The sequence below is a fragment of the Phodopus roborovskii genome, unplaced genomic scaffold, assembly GCF_943737965.1.
Source record: "Phodopus roborovskii unplaced genomic scaffold, PHOROB, whole genome shotgun sequence".
NCBI classification, from domain to species: domain Eukaryota; kingdom Metazoa; phylum Chordata; class Mammalia; order Rodentia; family Cricetidae; genus Phodopus; species Phodopus roborovskii.
The window spans coordinates 736,261-755,633 of record NW_026126597.1 but is presented as its reverse complement, the minus strand read 5'-3'; the positions used below and the strand labels follow the sequence as shown (position 1 = coordinate 755,633).

At 50.2% G+C, this 19,373-nt stretch overlaps 1 protein-coding gene across 2 annotated transcripts; it reads right to left on the bottom strand.

Annotated features, from left to right (window-relative positions):
* Nucleotides 1–4,228: 4,228 nt before the first annotated feature.
* On the bottom strand, nt 4,229–18,278 carry Itih3 (inter-alpha-trypsin inhibitor heavy chain 3). Of its 2 annotated transcripts, XM_051204736.1 has the most exons (21): nt 18,113–18,278; nt 17,540–17,560; nt 16,877–17,043; nt 16,686–16,790; nt 16,319–16,481; nt 15,700–15,813; nt 14,667–14,792; nt 14,339–14,455; nt 13,744–13,912; nt 13,097–13,222; nt 12,671–12,852; nt 11,208–11,393; nt 10,912–11,051; nt 9,790–9,944; nt 8,309–8,341; nt 8,023–8,058; nt 7,770–7,883; nt 7,094–7,304; nt 5,354–5,526; nt 5,051–5,162; nt 4,229–4,449 (listed from the first exon to the last, which is right to left on the bottom strand). In XM_051204736.1, the coding sequence occupies exons 1-21, from the start codon at nt 18,203–18,205 to the stop codon at nt 4,320–4,322; spliced, it is 2,673 nt and encodes an 890-aa protein (XP_051060693.1). In that variant the 5' UTR covers nt 18,206–18,278; the 3' UTR covers nt 4,229–4,319. The 2 variants fall into 2 exon arrangements, with proteins under 2 accessions (XP_051060693.1, XP_051060694.1); XM_051204737.1 differs by lacking the exon at nt 8,023–8,058.
* Nucleotides 18,279–19,373: the final 1,095 nt, after the last annotated feature.

The window sequence follows — 19,373 nt, the reverse complement described above, 5'->3', positions numbered from 1 at the left end:
ACAGCAGTGGACAAGAAAGCAGCCCAGGGTGGGGGACTCGCTGTGGGGCCAGAGACAGGTGAGCCTGCCCAGCCTGAGTTCACCCTTCTAGGACACAACCTCCCGGCCTACCCCAAGAGTCAGCGCAGGAGCTGTGGTGTCGAGAGTTGGCTGCCGGTACGTGCACCTGTATCTCCCTTTACTTCTCTACCCACTGGGGGTTGCTCCAGACCCTGGGTGCTCTCTAAGTTCTGTCCCCCACTGCTGTGACAAGATACTCTAAATCAACTTAAGGAATAAGGGTGTCTACGATGGTTTGACTCACAAGTTTAGGTCACAAAATCCCTCACTGTGGGGAGATTGATGTGTCAGGCACTTGACTTGGCTAATCACATTGAAATGGCTAAGGTGACACCATCTTTTCCTGGCTGTATTTTGTGTCTGCCTAGACAGCCTTATCTTCCCCTCTCCCATGTCCAAAAGCTGCATCTGCCTGGGCAACATTTTGGGGACTGTCTGTGACCCTGACCATAGTCCTGATGTAGTAACCAGAATAACAGATATTTGAGCAGGTAAAACATGAACATAACTAAGAGGAAGTGTAAATCAGAAAATAGTTGCCATGTGGTATCTGAAAAGTATCCCTAAGCTCTGCAAAAAGGGAATGTTGCTTTGATACCCCTTCCTCCCCCAACACTGATCTAATTGTGGTTCTTTTGCCTTTAAAAATACCCTACCCCTGAGCTCCAGTACCAAGACACTGTGAGGCAGGAGCCTGCTCCTGGACATGTGCTGATTGAATGACTTATGTCCTTTTAATTGGCTTAATTAGCATCATTGTCTGTCTTGTATGGGTCATGGCAACATCACTTCCACACTCCAGAGCAGAGAACAATAAATTAATGATTCACACCAGTGCTTGACTGGCTCCAGCTCTCCCTTTCAACCCAGGACCCAGCACAAGAATTGCCATGGCTTCCAGAGTGCACCTTCCCACTTTGATTAAACCAATTAGGAAAATCCCTCATTGCCAGGTGGTAGTGGCACACCTTTAATCCTAGCACTTGGGAGGCAGAGGCAGGTGGATCTCTGTGAGTTTGAGGCTAGACTGGTCTACAGAGTGAGTTCTAGGACAGCCATGACTGTTTCACAGAGAAATCTTGTTTTGGAAAAAAAAAAAAAAAAAAAAAAAGGAAAGAAAAACAGAAAATCCCTCATAGGCTGACCAATTCCTAGACAAGTCTTCACCCAGACTTCCTCACAAGTGATTCTGATTGTGTCGCTGTGACAGAACTAACCTTGACAGACACTTGCCCATCCTGGGGATGTCAAGAAAGGCTTCCTAGGGGCGACTCTGAGGAAGGAGGGCAGGGACACCCATGTGGAGGGAGCAGCAAGAGCCTAGGCCTAGAAATGGGACACCGCACTGCATTCTGGGTGAGAAAGGGCCAGGCCAACCCAGGTGCATACCCTTCATCTGGAGCAAGGCCTGTCTGATGTCTGGCTGTCAGCAAGAACAGAGGAGCCAGAGTGCTGTGGAAGGGGGGAGAGGACACAGCCTGCCTAGTTGTTGTCTGAGTGGAGGCAGCCTGCTTGTGTGTTGAAAGAGGGGCAGGATTTGGGCTGAGTTATTTCTCCAGCCTCCTTCCCACATTCACCCTGGATCATGGGAAGTTTGGGAACTATGTCATATACCCTCTCTCCACAGTGGTAGTGGCCAAGAGTTACCTTCCCTCCCTCCCCTTGGCCAGTGTGAGCCCTGAAAAGTCATCCTCTGACCCCAGAAGTGGGGAGTATCTGTGGATCTTCTGTAGTGAGAGATATGACAATTCTTGTGACCTATAGCCACATGATACCTCACACACACACACACACACACACACACACACACACACATGCATTCTGCATCCAAGATGTTCCCCATAGCCACATGCTACCTCCTATACACAGGCAAGCACGCCCTCACATGCCTGTGCACTCTACATCCAAGATGTTCCTCAGTTTAATTTCTAACTCTAGCCCTATTGTGCCCCCTGATTGGCCATCTAGAAGTGACCCACGGGGTCCTCCAGGATCCTCTGCCCAGCATCCCTTGGGCTTTCAGAGAGGGAGGCAAAGAATCTAGGCAGGACAATCATATTACAATTAGAAGCAACCTGTGTGTCTGGAAAGTGAATGATGAAGAGAAACACCTGATGTCTGCACAGAAAGTAGAGAGATTAGAAGAACATCTTCCATCCCCAGAGCGATGAAGGGGCTGTCCTAGTGTATGGTAGGGCAAGCATCTGCTGTGCTCTATTCAGAGCTCCATAAAAGTCCAAGCACTCGGGCTGGAGATGTCTTCGATTCCTTCTCTAGGAACCTCTCTCTGCCTCCCTCATGCACCCCAGGTTCATTGGGAGAGAGAAAGTGACCACCGTGAGGTGACTGGAGCATCCCAGCACGTTGCCACATTGAAGGCAAACCTTGGCAGTTGTGAAAATAGGAACTATGTTATATGCCTGAGACCTTGGCCTAGGGTCTGGTGCCTGTCTGGTGAATCTGAGGGGGCCTGGGTACATGGGGTGAGTGAAGGGATTCATGAGTAGGTGGGGAGTTGAGTAGATAGGTGGTGCTGTTTTATGTCTGGAGTATCACCAAAAACCTATGTGCTTACATCTTGGTCACCAGCCTGTAGCCTGAGAAGGTGACGGATCCTGGAGAAGCTTGGGTATAGTGGCGGGAACTTGCCCTTGAAAGGAACACTGTATTCTCTCTCTCTCTCTCTCTCTCTCTCTCTCTCTCTCTCTCTCTCTCTCTCTCTCTCTCTCTCTCCCTTCCTCCCTCCTTCCCTGCTCCCTCCCCCTCTCTCCCTGTCTCCCTGAAATAGGATTTCACAGAGCCCAGGCTGGCCTTGAACTTCTGATCATCCTGCCTCTACCTCCCAAGTGCATCTGTTCCTCCTCTTCCCCTTCTTCCTCCTCCAGTTACTATTTTTTTTTTTTTGTTTTGTTTTGTCTTTTGAGGTACATGCTTGTATGTACCTAGGTTGGCCAGCAACTCTCTATATAGCCTAGACTGACCTCAATTTCCTTGCCTCTAACCCCCAGTCCATGAACTTACAGGCCTGTGCCACCATGCCTGGCTCTTCTGTTTTCCTTTTGGGCTACCATAAGGTAAATAGACTTTTGGCTGGTACATACTCCACCCATGATGTCTTGTACCACCATACTACCATAGTGTCAGAGCCAGGCGCAGGTTATCCTCAGAAGCTGTGAGCCAAAATCAATATTCCCTCCTGTTACTGTGTAAGTAGGAACTGTCCTCCATAGGTGATGGGAGAGGTCATTCTGTAAATATGTTTCTCTTATTGGTTAATGAATAAAGCACTGTTGGCCTATAAGGAAGCAAGATGGTGGGACTAGGAGACAAGGAGGATTCTGAGAGATGTAGTAGAGAGGTGTCAAAATGTAGGACATGAGAGAAGAGGTCTGGAACCTCTCTCCGGTAAGATAAGAACACGTGGAAACACTTAGATTGATAGAAATTAGTTAATAGATAAGACAGAGCTAGCCAATAAGAAGTTCTAGCCATTGGCCAACAGCTTTATAACTAATAGAGTCTCTGTGTGTTATTTTGGAGCTGATGCAGCTGTGGGACCAGGCTGGTGGGAAACTGCTTGTAACACATAGGCTCGTGTTTGAACACTCCGTCCACCAGACAGTAGCACTGTTGGAGGAAATCATAGAAACTTTAAGGGGTGGGGCCCAGCTGGGGGAAGCAGTCACTAGAGGGCAAGTCTTCATAAATGAGGCCAGACAGATCTGCTTCTGATTGATTCTGAGACCTGAGGAAGCCCTAGTGCCAGCTCCTACCACCATGTCCAAGGTAATCCCAACTACCATGCCTGCCCCACTGTGATGGACTGTACCCTCTCAAGCCATGAGCCTAAAAGACCCTTCCTCCCTTGTCATGGTGATGACAAGAGGAGCTCTTGAGCGAGCCATGACCCCCGACTTAAGACATCCCTGGGTTTTAAACTTCATGTCACCTTTCCTGATGTCTCAGAGGCCCTTTGCCCCAGCATCAATGTGGATTCCCCAAGGTGTCACCCCACCCAAGTCTGTCCCACACCTTTCTCAACTGAGAGTCCCCACCACCAGGTTGCCTCCTAACAGCCACACCCTCTTTCCCTGCTTTCAGCCACCTGCTTCTTATGAAGCAGGCTCGTGAACTCAGAGACTAATAGCTGTCTTGGTTTACATGGACTTTATTGTTCCGGTCCTTCCCACAAGCCCCATTCTGGGCACTTGCTCCAGACAATCCAGGCCGTCTACTTCAGCAGTGGGGTGGCATGTTACTCAGAACAAGCTGGGGACAATGTAGTCGGTATGGACACCATCAATCAGCCCTTCCCCATTGTTATGGACAAACCAGCAGATGACTTTCATGCCAACACTGGCATCCTTCCTGTAATCTTTCTGGGAGCCCCTGGGAAAAAAGAAGGAGATGCTATAATGCACAGGGTGAGCAACATGGCTGTGAGCATCATGGGCCTAAGGTTGGGGGAAACTTTTGAGTCTTGTTTCTGTGGTTCTATCGTGCTAGGATTAAATCCAGAGCCTCACTTTTCCCAGGTAACTGCTCTGCCACTGAGCCACACCCCTGCAACTAGCTCCTGACATGGGCTTTTTGTTTGACCTTTTAATGTTTAAGGCAGGGTCTCCTGTAGCCTAGGATGGCCTTGAACTTGCTGTATGGCCAAGGACCTTGAACTCCTGATCTATCTGGTCCACTTCCTAAGGGCTGAGATTGTAGGTGTATGCCATCATGCCTGGCTTGAAGTGAAAGAGCCCAGTGTTCTTTCATCAAGAATGAAGTCATGGGATTGCTCTTTCAAGGGGCCACCTCCACTATTCCTTGGTTAGAAGGAGTCTAAAAAGGCCAAGACCTCAAAAAGAAATGAGGGTCCCCATAGAAATCACGGGCCCACCAAACAAGGTGCCATGCACAGAGGGCTCTTCTCCCCCACCCCACCCCACCCCCCATCTTGGTACTGGGTGGAGTGAGGGTGTCAGAGAAGCCACCTCACCTTGTGACAGTCAGCCGATGGTTCTTCACGAGCATTGTGGCGTCTGGCTTTGTGGGGTCAGAGCCTGGGCGGATGTCAAACACTTCAAAGTCAAAGGGGCGAAAGAATTGGCCTGTGAATGAAAAATATTAGCTGTCAGCCTCTGCCTGTTTGCCATGGTGACATGGCCACCGGCCTTTCAGGATTGATGCAAAGGCTGAACGGGCGTGTTGTGAACTGGGAACAGGGTGGCTACGCGGCTTTGTACATCTATTTCCAGGGCTTCCATGTGACTAAGCAATGTGCGGTCTGAGTATTGCATACCCAGCAGCCCATGTGTCTGTGCTGACATCCGGTGACTGTCCACCACGTAGAACCCTAGGAAGTTCTGGTGAAGTGGATGTTTCTTCCAAACCTGGTGTAGGACGATCACAAAGTTAACCCCATCTCCAAAGGAGACTACCATGTTCTTCTTCCTGTTGATTGTCACAGACAGCCTAGGAGAGAAGAGGGGGCACAGGCAGTGAGGCCATCTGAACCAAGGGCATTTCAGCAAGGCCTTCGAGCACAGGTCCCCTGGGGCACACAGACACCAAACACCACCAACATGCCATCCATGCCCTCCAAGGGTGGACCTCAGTCCCTCTGTGGCCAGGAAAGAGGCCTAGGAACCCAGGGGCCTGGGTCCAGCTCAGGCTGTGTGGTCCTGGGAAGGTCGTACCATCTCTGAGCTGCGGGGTGCCAGTGCTCTTGCCCTTCCTACTAAGTTCTAGGGATTGAAAAACCAGGAAGCACTAAGAAGCTTTGGGACTAGCAGCATCGGCAACAGAAGATGCAAAAAGGATTGTTGTTGTTACTTAGTCCATTTCACTCTTCTTCTTCCTTCCTTCCTCTTCCCTCCCTCCTCCCTTCCCTTCTACCTCGTCTCTCCCCTCCCTTTCCTTCTCCTGCTCCCTTCCTTCCCTTTCTTACTTATTTTTTAATTAATTTAAAAATATTTTAAAATTACTTTTCATACAGTATATTTTTTATCATGTTTTCCCTCTCTCATCTCTTTCCAGATCTTCCCCACACACAATACATTCTCTCCCTCCTCTCTCCCCAACATACACACAAATAAATCAATGCACAAAACAAACACAAACAAGCAAAAAAATAAAACAAAAACAAAAGATCCACAAGCAAAACAAAACATGGAGTCTGTTTTGCATCAGCTAACTACTCCTGGGTGTGGGGCTGCCCTGGAGTTTGGCTGATGTGCCCAGTGACATTACACTGGAGAAAACCCATTCTTCCTTTGCCATTGGGTATCAATTGCAAATAGCTTCTTAGTTAGGGGTGGGGCTTTGAGTCCACTTCTCCTCCTCAGTGCTGGGACCCCATCTGGCTTGGACCTGTACAGACCTTGTATGTGTTGCCACCGTCTCTGTGAGTCCATATGCTAGCCTGGAATTTGCCATGGAACCCATGCTGACCTGGAACTTGTGGTATCATCCTGGTTCTGTCTCCCAAGTACTGGGATTATACATGTTTGCCATCACACCCAGCCATCCGTTCTGTTTAGGAATGGGTTGTTGCTTGGGCTGGTAAAGTGGCTCATTGCATAAGGGTGCTTTCTGTGCAAACCTGGTGGTCTGAGGTCAACCACCAGAATGCAACTCACACAAAAGGAGAAAACTGACTCCACAAAGTCCTCTCTTACCTACCCACATGTGTTGCAGCAGGAGTCTTGCCATGTTGCCAAGGCTGTTCTTAACCTTGTGGCTTCATGCAGTCCTTTGACCTTAGCCCTCCCAAGCAGCTGACTGTGGGCCACTGTACTTGGCTTCTATATAAGGCTTTCATCCAGCTAGGGTTTCCCTCAAAGTGAGTCCTGTACACTGTCCAGGTACACACTTGAACTCTGAAGGGAATCCCAAGGATTGGTGCCCGAGCCTGTGGTTGCCATCCTGTGGTAACTGAATTCAGGCCATCACTCTCTCCTGTGACCCCGGTTAGTGCCCCTCCAGTGTTCCCCTGCATCCTCAGGCTGTAATTGCCCTTGGAGAGAGTCTGTATTCTCACCCAGTCTGTGTGACTGTGACTGTGTCTGTGTCCAGCCAGCTGAATGTGCTCAGTTCGTCTCCAGTTCCCAGGATGATCTTCTCTGTGGTCACCTCAATCCGGAAGTCCATCCAAGCATTGGTAATGCCCAGTTTTCCAAAATAGGTCTTCCCTGTCCTGGAGTAAGAGCTACTTCCCTTGTCTCCAATGATCTGTCCAGTCACAGTGATGCCTGCCGAGAGGAGGAAGGGGAGAGACTAGTGAGGTTCTCCAGGCCCATGCTGGCCTGTAGAGATGTCTTCTCCTTCAGTGAGGCATGCTGAGGGGAAGCAGAGGCAGGGACTCATGGAAACACAAGGGGTCAGAGTCAAATCCTGGTCTAGAAGCTCAGGTCCAGAACATGCTGGGACATCATGGGTCTTCCCTCTTCGCTGGGTCAGGGAGTGTTGTGAGAGGAAAGCCTGATCCCCATATACAGGCTGGTTCCATGCTCAGGGTCAGGCTGCCAACATTTCCACCTCTTTCTGATAGCACCAAACACTTAACGCATCTGACTCTTTGGTAGTTCCCACCTCCCTCGTGTAGAATGTTCTGTGCGTGAAGGTGGATAATTACCAGGCAGAGTGAGGAAGACCCTGTCCATGAACTCACCTGGACACTCAGATCCTGACAAAAAGACCCCAGCCTGTAGCCCCACCTGTGACTGGGTCCTCAATAAGGCGAAGCACGGTGCCAGGCTTCTCATCAATGTTGAAGCAGATGGTGTCATTTTTTCCCGGGACTTGGATGATGAAGTGAGGGTCCCCGTCCACTGAGAGCACATCAGAGAAAGGGCTGGATCCAAGGGCCTTTCTCTGTACCACAGGCCTTCCCAGGCCAACTGGCCCTGTGTGCAGGAGCAAGGCACCCATAACCCTGCACCTAGACCAGGGAGGAGCCAAGGAACTCACCATAATAGTAGGGGGTTGGAAGAGACTGGTGGCTGGCTACGGAACAAAGGGAGACCAGATTGAACGTAGCAAGCTGCCCTGGAGAGATCTGGGGCCTCCACTCAGAATTTGGCTGATCCCCCAGTGATTTCACTCCCTCTTTGCCCTCCACCAGCATTCAACCTCCCAGGACACCTGGTCAGTCTGCCTGTGACAAGGTTGATTTGGAACCACTACCAAAGGGATCAGTGCAGGGAAAGCTCTCAGTGGTGGGCAGGGCTGGTTGCAGCAAGCAACATTTACTCACTCAAGTAGGCCATGGATGTGGTCCCATAGGGGGCTAGAAAACACCAATGGGCAGTCATGAGCAATAGCTAAGGGCTTCCCCCTCCCAACCATGTGCTTTCTTTCAGCCTGAGGATACTGGTCCCCGCTGGAGCCTTAACATTGGCAAACATGCCCAGGCATCCCCCTTTACAGGGCTGTTGGTAGTAGAGTGTCATTTAATGCTAGGAGCATATTTTGATGTGGCTAAAATGCAACTCTATCAAGTCATCAGCCTCCCCGTTGTGAGCAATGTCCATAGACCTCTGTCCCTACCCTTGAACCCTGTAATACTTAGATGGGATGGGGTGAGGCCAGTCCTATTGTGTCTGTCCTTGGTGGTTGGTAGCTCCTAACACATATGCGCCAGTGATTGCATCCAACACGGCTTCTCCGAGGGGAAATGGTGGCCTTGTGCTCCACAGAAATTTGAGTGGCAGCTTGGCAGGGGCTGAGTCTTGCCATGTTCTGATTTTACCATGAGAGAACTGTGGAGTGCCCTGTTTCCTGGAGACTTTCTGCATGGACACGACCCGAGCTGCCTAGGCCTATGTCCCAGATCAGCTACTGTTCAGCCCTCTTTGGTATTGTGCTCTCACTATAAAATGAGAGTTGTAAAGGACTCCTGTGAGGGTTGCTGGAGGTCATGGAAAAGCACTAAATCACAATTGCTCATTTTTGTACACAATAGGACACTGCCAGTGATTGGTCCATCTTGAGACAGGGAAGCCATCTTCAACCAAAGAGTGGGCCCTTGAGATTCTGAGGAGTGAGCCTGAAAGCTCCCTTCAGTCTGTCTCCCTCCCTTCTCCTCCCTCCTTCCCCCCGCCCCCCCACCCTCCATCCATCCCATGAAACTTACCTTCTAATGTGCAGGCACAGTGAGGGGAGGGGAAGAAAGATGCATTAGACGTAGACCACTGACTGGGGCCATTACAACCAGTGACAATGGGCCCTGGCCTGGCTTAGGCTAGCTTTGTCCCCATAGGATGTCCCCAAAAACCAAGAACTCCTAGAAATCAGAGACTGTGCAAAAAGAGGTCTTTGACCCCCATGCCTCCCAGTGCCAGGCTCCCCATGAAGTTGCTGCACACATTTGGAGCTCCCCTGGTGAGTCCAGTCTGGGGTCTTATCGAGGATGTTTGGTTTCAGTTTCCAACTCTTAGGACCTCTTTTTTTCCCTCACAGATCCCAGGTCCCCGGTATTTCGTCCAGGTATGCACTTGGGGTTTGAAGAAGGAACCCTCCTATGTTATAGCTGAAGTCCCTTCCTTGACATGGCCCTAGACAGTGCGCTCTCTTGGCTTACATCCCTTGAAAGACATAGACGCCGACTGGCCCACGCCCCATGCCTCTGCTGACCACTTCCCTCTTGCCATACCCTTCAGATGCTTCCAAACCAGTTTCTCTGCTTGGATTCTAGGGTGCAGGGTCTAAAGTCTAGCCTCCTCTCCCTGTGCCCACCTTCCCCAGGCTTGTCAGCAATGGATGTCTGATCCTCGTTGTCCTCAGGCTTGGTCACCACCATGGAGGTCAGCGGAGTCACAAAATGGTACTTGAGGGACAGCTCCAGGGCCTGGGCTGTGAGGTTTGCCTTCTCCTCCCCATGGGCGTTCTTGCTATGAAGAGAAAGAGCTCAGAGAGTCAGCCCAGAACACAATGTCCTTCTCCAGAATCTCCAGGGACATCTCAGGAATGGTCCCCATCCCTGCCAGCATACACATACACACACACACACACACACACACGCACGCACGCACGCACGCACGCACGCACGCACGCACACACACACACACACACACACACACTCTACATTGTTGATCCTGCTCAGTGGAGCTCACTGAGAGGAAAATACCAGTTCACCAGCTAGCTCCCTGAAGCATATGGACAAACTGTTTTCTCTCTAGGAGTCAGTTTCTCTACTCATAAAATACAAGGGACGTGACATGGCTACATTATAATCGCTTATGATAATAGCTGTATGCCGAGCACTTGGCCTGTGCCAAATTTGCTGGGGCTTTGTAGCTTTGTTCTTCCTAAAGAAACTCTGGCATTGCCCTGTCAAGGATGCCCTCTGGGTACTGGGGCTTGTCACCCTCCCCTCCCATGTTACTGCTATTCAGCCTCCCCATCACTGGGTGGTGCTGATGGGAGAGCAAGAGCTGAGGCCCTCCCATGCCCTAGAAGCATTCTCCAGCCCCTGCTCTTGGCAGTGCTTGCAGGCTTGAAATGGCAAGCAGGATCCAGGCAGTGGTGGCACATGCCTTTAATCCCAGCACTTGAGAGGCATAGGCAGGCGGATCTCTGTGAGTTTGAAGACAGCCTGGTCTACAGAGTGAGTTCTGGGACAGACTCCAACCCTGTCTCAAAAAAAAGAAAAGGCAAGCAGGGGCAGGACACAAGGAAACTTTCTTCTATTTTTTAAAATTTGGGCCAAGAAGAGGGCAGAGTGGCAAGAATGCTCATGGGGCTGTCCTTCCTCAGTGTGTGGCTGTCTTACTCCTCTGTCCCTATCAGAACACAGCCAGGGGGGTGGTGGACAATAGACAGCTAGATATCCCTCAAGGCGAGGGTAGGCCAATTCACCGTTTCTCCAGTAACTGCTCAATAGTGAGGTAGGCCCAGAGCCGCTCGATGTAGTTCCCAAAAATGTAGCCTTGCTCCTTCACAGCTGCATCCATTTCCTTCATGTCTACCTCCTCTGTGAAGGTCAGGTCGTTCAAGGCCTGGTAGGAGTAAGTAAGGGACTTGAGACCTGGATCATACGGTTAACATGGGACAGGCTTAGAGGATGCCACTCCTGGACCATCTGTAAGAAGGCTGGGGCCCATCGCTGCTGACCCCTAACTTCCAGCACAGCCCAGCCATCCATTCCCACTCACCCCATGACCCTTCACATCTGCTTTAAAGTTGTTCATGTTGCTGTCCACCAGGCGCCCTGCTACAATAATCTCAGAGCCATCATAGAAGTGGGGGTAATTGTTTTTGGTAAGGTCCAGGATGGCATTCTCGGGATAATCCACCTCCACATTCGTCAGCAGTGGGTTGGCTACCTCCTCATAGAAGCCCTGTAAGTCAGATCGGAACCCAGTCATCTCCGACTCCCCAGGGTAGACATGGAGAAGCCTGGAATAGGTGGATCTCACAGATTCTGTGTGGTGGCATTTAGTCTCCAAGGGCTGAGCCAATCCCTTCCCCTGATCTTCATTTCTAAGTGTCCCTGACCGTGCCCTAGATTCTAGAAGAGTCCTCCCTGTCCTGCCACTCCTAAAGACAAGAGAGGATAGGAGCAAAGGACAGAACTCTTGGCACAGAACTTTGAATAAAGAAATATTAGCCATAGAAAGTAATGTGTTAGGTGGGGAAAAGCCCTGTGGTCCCCTATAAATGGAGGTGCTGCCAGCCACCTGGGGGGGGGAGGTGAACAGTGAGACACAAAGTTACACTTGGCTAGCAGATATTTTTAAATATTACTTTAGTATATAAAGGTCTGTTATGGGTCAAATTGGTACTGCATTTCCCACAGCCCTTTTGTTGTCCTAATCCTTAGATTGCAACCTTATTTGGAGGTAAAATCTTTACAAAGATAATCCAATGATGTCATGAAGTTGGGCCCTAATCCAACATGCCCTGTGTCCTTATAAAAAGAGGAAATTGGATGCAGGCACACCATGAAAGAGTGCATGGGAAGGCCCAGGGAGAGTAGGACCACAACAAGTCAATGGGGTGAGGGGGGTTGTCTAGGGGCTGGAGAGATGGCTCAATGGTTAAGATCATTGCTTTTCCAGAGGACCTGGGTTCAATTCCCAGCACCCACATGACAGCTCACAACTGTCTGTAATCTCAATTTCAGGAGACCTGACACCCTCAGGGGACATACATACAGGCAAAGCATCAATGATCATAAAATAAATATTTTAAAAATCAAGAAAATATTTAAAAAAAAAAGAATGGAGACTTATACAGAACTCTTCCTCAGAGACCACCAAACCCTGTCACCTTGATCTCATACTTGTCGTGTGAGGCAAGTGTTTCTGTTGTTTAAGCCATCTCATCAGTGGTCTCATACTTTTTTTTATGGCAGACTCAGTAAACCATGGTCCTGTGCAATACTGGGACATATTTACATAAAAGTTTTTCATTGCTTATGAGACATATACTTTTAATTGGATGTCTTATGTTTGATCTGCCAGGCCTGTGCAGGAAGCAGCTCTGCTTTATGGAGATTAGAATGAGGGGTAACCAGAGGTAGATTTCAACAGAGAGAAAGCTCCTTCTAGCATCTGGGGTTGCTACATGGTGGAAATAGCTGCCAGGAAACAGCTGCCGGTGAGGCGAAGCATACCTGCAGCTGCAAGTTGGCATCAGAATCTTCATAAATGCGCCGGGCAAGCCCGTGGTTCTCCAGGGCCATAGTCTCCAGGAAATTATAATTCAGATTGTTGCCAAAGCCCAGGTTATACAAAGGGAACTTGCCCTCAATGGCATTCCGGACATTCTCCTGGATTTTTTCAGGTCTGCTCTCACCTGTAAAAAATGCTGTTCATTCTGGAGACCAATCTACACCAGCTCTGCCCAGGGAGATCCGACTGTAAATGCATAGCTGGCAGGGAGTCTTGGCAAGGAGAGGCGTGCATCTGCCTTTGAGGGGCTCACAAGATGCTGGGGGACCCCAGGAAAAGATGTCTAAGATCTTACAATGAGCCAACTGCAGAGTCAAGAAGGTACTCAGCAGGCACTCACCTTGGGTTCAAACCTCCCTCTCCCTCACCAGTATTGGCATCCCCGTCTGTCAACATGATGATGATGGAGGTGCTCCTCTCGGGGACAATGTGCTGCTTCTGGGCATCTGTCAGCATATGGATGCCCCTCAGCAGCCCATCATTAATGTTGGTCACTGTACACAGACAGAAAGACAGAACCATTGGGGTTGGGGGTGTCCCTAGGACGCCAGTGTACAAGGCTGTATCATGAAGGAGAATGGGAGGTCAGACACTGCTCTTGTACTAAGGACTGTGTCAACCTGTACATGGAAGTACTCAGTAAATATAAGTGGATGGACAGTGTAGACTTTCACACAGGCATCAAAGGGGTCCTAAGAGCTTCTAAGCCTGTAATGATTGTAGCAATTTGGCAAGCAACCAGATGGAGTCACCAGAAATGGAAGGGAAGTGATAAAGATGTCATGTTTGGCTTCCATAGGAAACAAAGTCAAGAAGGCTTCCCTGTGGCCCTATCATGCTGAGACTTATGAGCACCAGGAAATACTAAGAATGGGTCTCCCTAGGCTGCACAGAAGTCACACTGATGTCCTGTCTTTAAGCTTGAGATCTACATCGAGGGAGAGGTAAGCCAGAGACAGGCTGCTGGTGCAGATAAAGGAACAGACAGAACGCGCATCTGTGCCCCAACCCTTACTTCCTTGATCACGGATATTCCTCACAAATGTCCTGGCCTCTTCAAGGTTTGCAGGAGTGGCTTGAACTAGGCTATCTTTCCAGGTAGTCACATCCGTGCTGAACAGAATGAAATTCAGATAGTCATCATGTTTCATGTCATCCAGGATTTTGAGAAGGGCATCCCTGGTCTGGGGAAGAAGGAGAGAAACAGACCATAAAGCTGAGGTATGAGACAATGGTGAGCCAGGCTGCTTCCCAGACTAGACTGACTGCGGAGCTCCCACTGTCTTTATAAGTAAGCATTGCTCTAGGCCCCCAACTCCCTGTGAAAGTGGGTAAAGGCTTGAGTATTCTTACATTCTGTCCCATTTCTCCTTTTCCTCCAGAAATACTAGCGTTTTCCCACTTAAGAAAAAAGAACTTCCCAGCCTAGTCTACAGAGTGAGTTCCAGGACAGCCAGAGCTGTTACACAAAGAAACCCTGTCTCCAAAAAAAAAAAAAGCCAAAAGAAAACAGAACAACCCCCCAACAACAACAAACAAGCAAACAAAACTCTCTTCTTCCTTGCATTTCTACACCCCAGTGCTGCCCTAGGTATTGGGAGGGGGCAAACCTGCTGGATTTTCCGCCCAGCCATGGAGCCGCTGATGTCGATCACAAAGACTATATTCTTAGGCACCACTGGAAGGCCTTGGGGTGCGAAGAAGTGCACAAAGTAGCCATTGACTACCTGCAAAGGTGGGAGAGACAGGAGGCCAACGCCCAACTTAACAGTGCCTCTTCTTGCAAGTAGAAGTCAGAAGTTTGTCACTGGAGGGAAAAGTGTCCCATTTCCACTCTCCAGATGGAGGAGAGGGTTGTAGCTGCAGCCCCTTAGGATACAGGGCCTCTGCCCACCAGGATGATGAATTAGCAGGCCTAACAGAGCCATTGACCTATACCTGCACGTTGCCTGGAGACTCTCTGTTCACGTCATAGATGATGGTGAAGTCCCCGTTGAGGAGGGAGTCTGTACACGTTGGGCATGAGCGCTGTTGGTCTAAGCTGGGCTTGAAAGACACATGTCCCTGGAGGGGAGGAGGGAAGAGACCTTCTCAGCTTGGTCAAGGCTTCCCACTGGCAGATGAGGGGGGGAGCTCTGATAGCACGGAGGTGAGAGCCTGGTGTGAGTCAGATGCCAGTTCCCCAGGGATGAAGCTGCTTCCATGCCCCACCTCTCTGAATGCCTCCCTCCCTGGCAGGGTGGGGGTGTGGGGGGTGTGAGGGGTCGCCATTTTCATTTAGCCATTCCTCTCTCTTTTGGATGCCCCATCCTAACCCTTAAGCTTAGCACCAGAAGTTACTTGGGCATGGGAACGTTGCCCTGGACGAGAGATCATTATTTTGAGTGGTTTTGCACACTGGAGTTGGTACCCAAAGGAGGTGGAGAAGGACAGGAACTGGGAAGAGCATGCTAGAGTGAAAGAGACTAGGACAACACCCCGGGGCCAGCAACTCTCCTGAATGTAGGCTCTCTGAAAGTCTCTCTCATAGAGCTTAGATTACTGAGATTTGATGTTTCTGTTTTCTCATCCTTTTCCCATCAGCACTGGGATTCTGCCCAGAATAGCTGCAGGGCTCAGTCAGTGGCTGGAGCCAACTGCCCAGCACTAAGAATTGCATTCTCTTTAATCCTCCATCCCTTAACGGGGAGTCAGCAATCAGTATCTTGATTTGCATCCCCTTCCCTGTCCATTTGCCAGGGTAGAATGGAACTGGACTTCATAAATACCTTCCCTTCCCCCTTTGTTCTGGTAGAGCTGAGACCCCAAATCCTCTATCTGGTCAGCATCAGCCCCCTGCCTCCATAATCCTCCTTGATGACCCAGTTGACTGAGGAGACAGGTAGTGTCACAGACAGCCATGCTGAGATCAGCAAAGTCAAGGCTGATGTCCTACCCACTGCACTCCAAGCCCCAGAGGTATCTACCCCACCTTTTTCCCTGAGAAGGACTTGGTGAGGGCGCTTCCCAGGAGGTCATTAGTGATGAATGAGGCCTCAGCATCCAGCATGCTGATGCCCTGTGGCTCAAAGATGTGTGCATCAATCTGAAATGGTCAAATGAAGGAGGTGTCATATTGGGACCATGCAGAGGTAGGGACACAGCCAAAGCGAATGCCTGTGATAATACAGCGACCCTCAAAGACAATAGTGAGGGCTACTAGGAAAGTGACCACAGGAACTGTTAGAAAGGTTTGGTGGCACAAAACATTTCCATCATCATCTGCTATTTATCTCAAGTTCCACAACCACGGTATTTACTTTTCCGTTTAGCCTTGATGTAGGTAAAATGGACCAGTTGCAAGTGTTCCAGAAACACTCTGTGATACAATCCTCAAGGGCCCCAGCACTAAAGCCTCCCCCCTTGGCTCCCAGTGGCTGGAGAAGAAAAGCCATTGTGCTTTTTCCAACGCCCTTGGCCAAGTCCAGGGGCCGGGACTTGGAGATGCATCCTTGGCTCTGCCGTGAGATTTACCCCTCCTTCTGCAACCCCACCCACTGCCCTTCACTATGCTCTTTGTCCAGGCAGGGGATGCAGGTAAGGCTGCTTACCTCAAAGTGTCTGACCAGTTGTTTGGGTTGGACCTTAAGGTACATCTCGTACTTGCCCTTGTTCCTCTTGAGCAGCTCTTCATAGGTTAGCTCAAAAGTGACCCTGCTTCCCGCAGCCACATTAACAGACACTGTGAATTTCTCCAGTTTCCTCCCAGAGGCCCTGGGGGGAGGGGGATGCAAGGCAATTCTTAGCACAAAGACTTCAGGAACCCATCCTTCCTTGGCCCTGGGCTCTTAGGTTAGAGACTGCCCTATCCTAAACCTCATTTGCTTTAACATGGGATGTTCTGGGGGACACACAGTTTGTTATAACAAAGATTACAGTTGTTGTTTGCTTCTCTCAAGGCCCAAGGTTCACACTTACTTGACCAAACCAGCTGTCTTGCCCTGGGACACAGCCTTTTCATATTGCTTCTGGGCAACTTCCTTCTCCTTGATGTTCCCAGGGTAGGTGACACCATCAATGGTCCTACAGACAGTTTAGGAGAAGGGGCTGTCATGCTGGGCCAAATGCCCCCCCAGGATCTTAGAGCCAGCAGCTATGGTGGTACCTACAAGGTGAAGTTGGTGATAAAGGCTGTCTTGGGCAGTTCCACATCAAAGGAAACCTCCTTGGCTTTGTCTGCACGATTGACAGCCCTTGTGGTGACGACATTGTGGGCAAAGCGGGAGGTCACCTTGCAGCTGATCTTGGTACTGTAGACCTCAATGCCATCAACCACCTGTGGGAGATGTGGGCAGGGGTCACTTGGTGGTGATCAGCCAGACTGCACCCTGGGAAACCTGGTCGTCAGTCTGGCTGCTTCCCTTCCAAATGCTCCCGTGTGGGCTCTGAAGTTCCTTAGTTCTCCCAGTCATCCACACTGGAGGTCTGGACAGTGTCCTCTGTCCCACATTCAGTTGGCTACCACAGTGCTTGTGCCATTTGTCCTTAATCTAATCTGCAGACAGCTACATATCACATAAAAGCTGTGCTCAGACCCAGCCCCTCTTCCAAAGAAAGCCTTCCCAGGGCTCTCCTTTGCCCTAGCCCTAGACTCCCCCTTGAAGAGTCCCAATTCTCCACACGGATCTTGTATCACACTGCTGGGATGGGGCCATAGCTGTTTTATGGCTCTGGGGGATGCTCCCATTGTGATCTGTACCTTCAGCAAGTGAGGGGCTGCTCCATTTTGCCCCTCCCCCCCACCCAGTGTGTATCTTACTGGAAGTCCTTACCCCTTCTGGGAGGCTCCGTTTCTGTAAATATAAAGATCAATAGAGAGGTCAGGACGAGCATGAGGCTACCAATGACCTGGGGGCAGGTTCTGGGATAGGGCCAGGTCTCAGAGACACAGGACTCTCCAGGCCCTATGGAGAAGGACATAGAACTAACCCTGCCCTGTCTCATGCTCCATGTGCCCCCGACTCACTCAGCTTCTCCATCTGCCCTGGTCCCTTTAGTTAGCTTCCCAATACACCCACCCACTCATCAGGCTCAATTTAGGGTTTTTTAGTGGCTTCTGCACCTGCTCTGTGCCTGTCTAATATGGGCCATTATAGATGGCAGTGAGACGCTCACAATTTATCACCCATTTGACAGGTGGGGAAACTGAGGCCTGAGAGTTTGAAAAGCTCTGCTCTGGGGTAAAGAGCAAACTAGCTCCATTCTCTAGAGTCCATTCTCTCTTGTCCTAGGAGCACAAGGTCCAGTCCTCAGCCTCCTCCCCTACCCCTCCACCTCCGCTCAGGAAGGACTTTTCTGTCATTTGACCCTCAAAGTTCTGATATCAAATAGGAAGTTAGACTCACCCCTAGCAGCCGGAGGGGGCTTCTTGGAAAGCCAGAGGTCTCCAAGCCAGAGAGCAGGGCCAAAACAAGGCAGGGCCACCACATAGTCACCATTGCTGGGCACACAGGCTGGCCTGCTTTCCTTATATACACCAGCCCAGTGTTTTCCAGGCAGGGTCAATGACCTGCAGCATGGGGCCAGAGCAGCAGAGGCACACAGCGGCTCCAGGAACTGGGGGTGGGTGGAGTAACCACCCAGTGTGACTGAATGAAGAGGGCCCAGTGGGTACAATAAACAGTGTTGGGCTTTCACTCCTGATGTGCTGGAGTCTGGAGGCGTCAGCAAGGCAGACACTGTGAGACAAGTGACCCCCGGTGGATGATGAAGATGGTGAGCTGCATGCAGAGTAGCTGGCTTCTCCACATCTAGGGCTCAGTGCTTTTGTCCTTACCACCCACATTGCCCCAGCTCCAGCCCTCATAAGACAGTCACTCTCCAGCTAGACCCCCATGGCTGAGCCCTTTGCTTCATTCCCTGAAGTGGCTGCCAGGGACCAATGAACTGGACAAGTCCTCAGCCCTGGAGCCTAGCTTGCTCTGGGACCTGACTCCAAAATGTTTTTCTGAGTTTACTCTCCCCCCAGGGCTCCTCCCTCTGCCTGCCCAAGGGCCTTGGCTCCCTCTTCCTTATTAGACAAGAGGTGCTTTTAATTAAAAAAAAAAAATCATCTCTGGATGACTCTGAGACTATCAAGTCCTAGTCTTGTGGCTATTCACAGCATGATGGCTTATTTAGTTTTTAAGAGTGTATTTCATTTTAATTATGTGTATGTGTGTATTTGTCTTCATGGGGGTATGTGCCTGTCCCTGTCATATGTGCTGGGAGACAGGCTCAGGTCCTCTGCAAGAGCAGTACACGTTCTTAAGCAATGAGCTCTTTCCCGGGTCCCAGCAGGCTCTCTGGATTCCATCCTGTTATGTTGTGCTGAGGTTTATGTGATCAGGTCTCATGTTCCCTTCCTGGACAGGACAGGCCTGGCTATGCTTACTCTGTGCCCCAGGACCCTACCAGGGTCTTGGCACTTCAGAAAATAGCAGTCTTTGTGCATGAGGGCTGAGACCTCCTGAGCCACACCAGGGTCCTGCTAGCCTCTTGCATCTTTGGGGCACACACCACATGCCTACCATGCCATGACTTTGTTTCTGGGAACCCTCCATATGCTGAGTGGAGCAGATCCCTGTCTACCTGGGCTGAGATCAGCTACCTCAGGGATGTTACCAT

Bases quoted from the DNA above. Each gene is read 5' to 3' on its own strand.
- Itih3 (XM_051204736.1), bottom strand. From the start codon at position 18,205: ATGGTGACTATGTGGTGGCCCTGCCTTGTTTTGGCCCTGCTCTCTGGC. The intron at 9,945-10,911 runs GTGAATTGGCCT...TTCTCTTCATAG, and splicing joins GAGCAGTTACTGGAGAAACG to CAAGAACGCCCATGGGGAGG. The intron at 4,450-5,050 runs GTGAGGTGGCTT...CTTTTTTCCCAG, and splicing joins CATCGGCTGACTGTCACAAG to GGGCTCCCAGAAAGATTACA.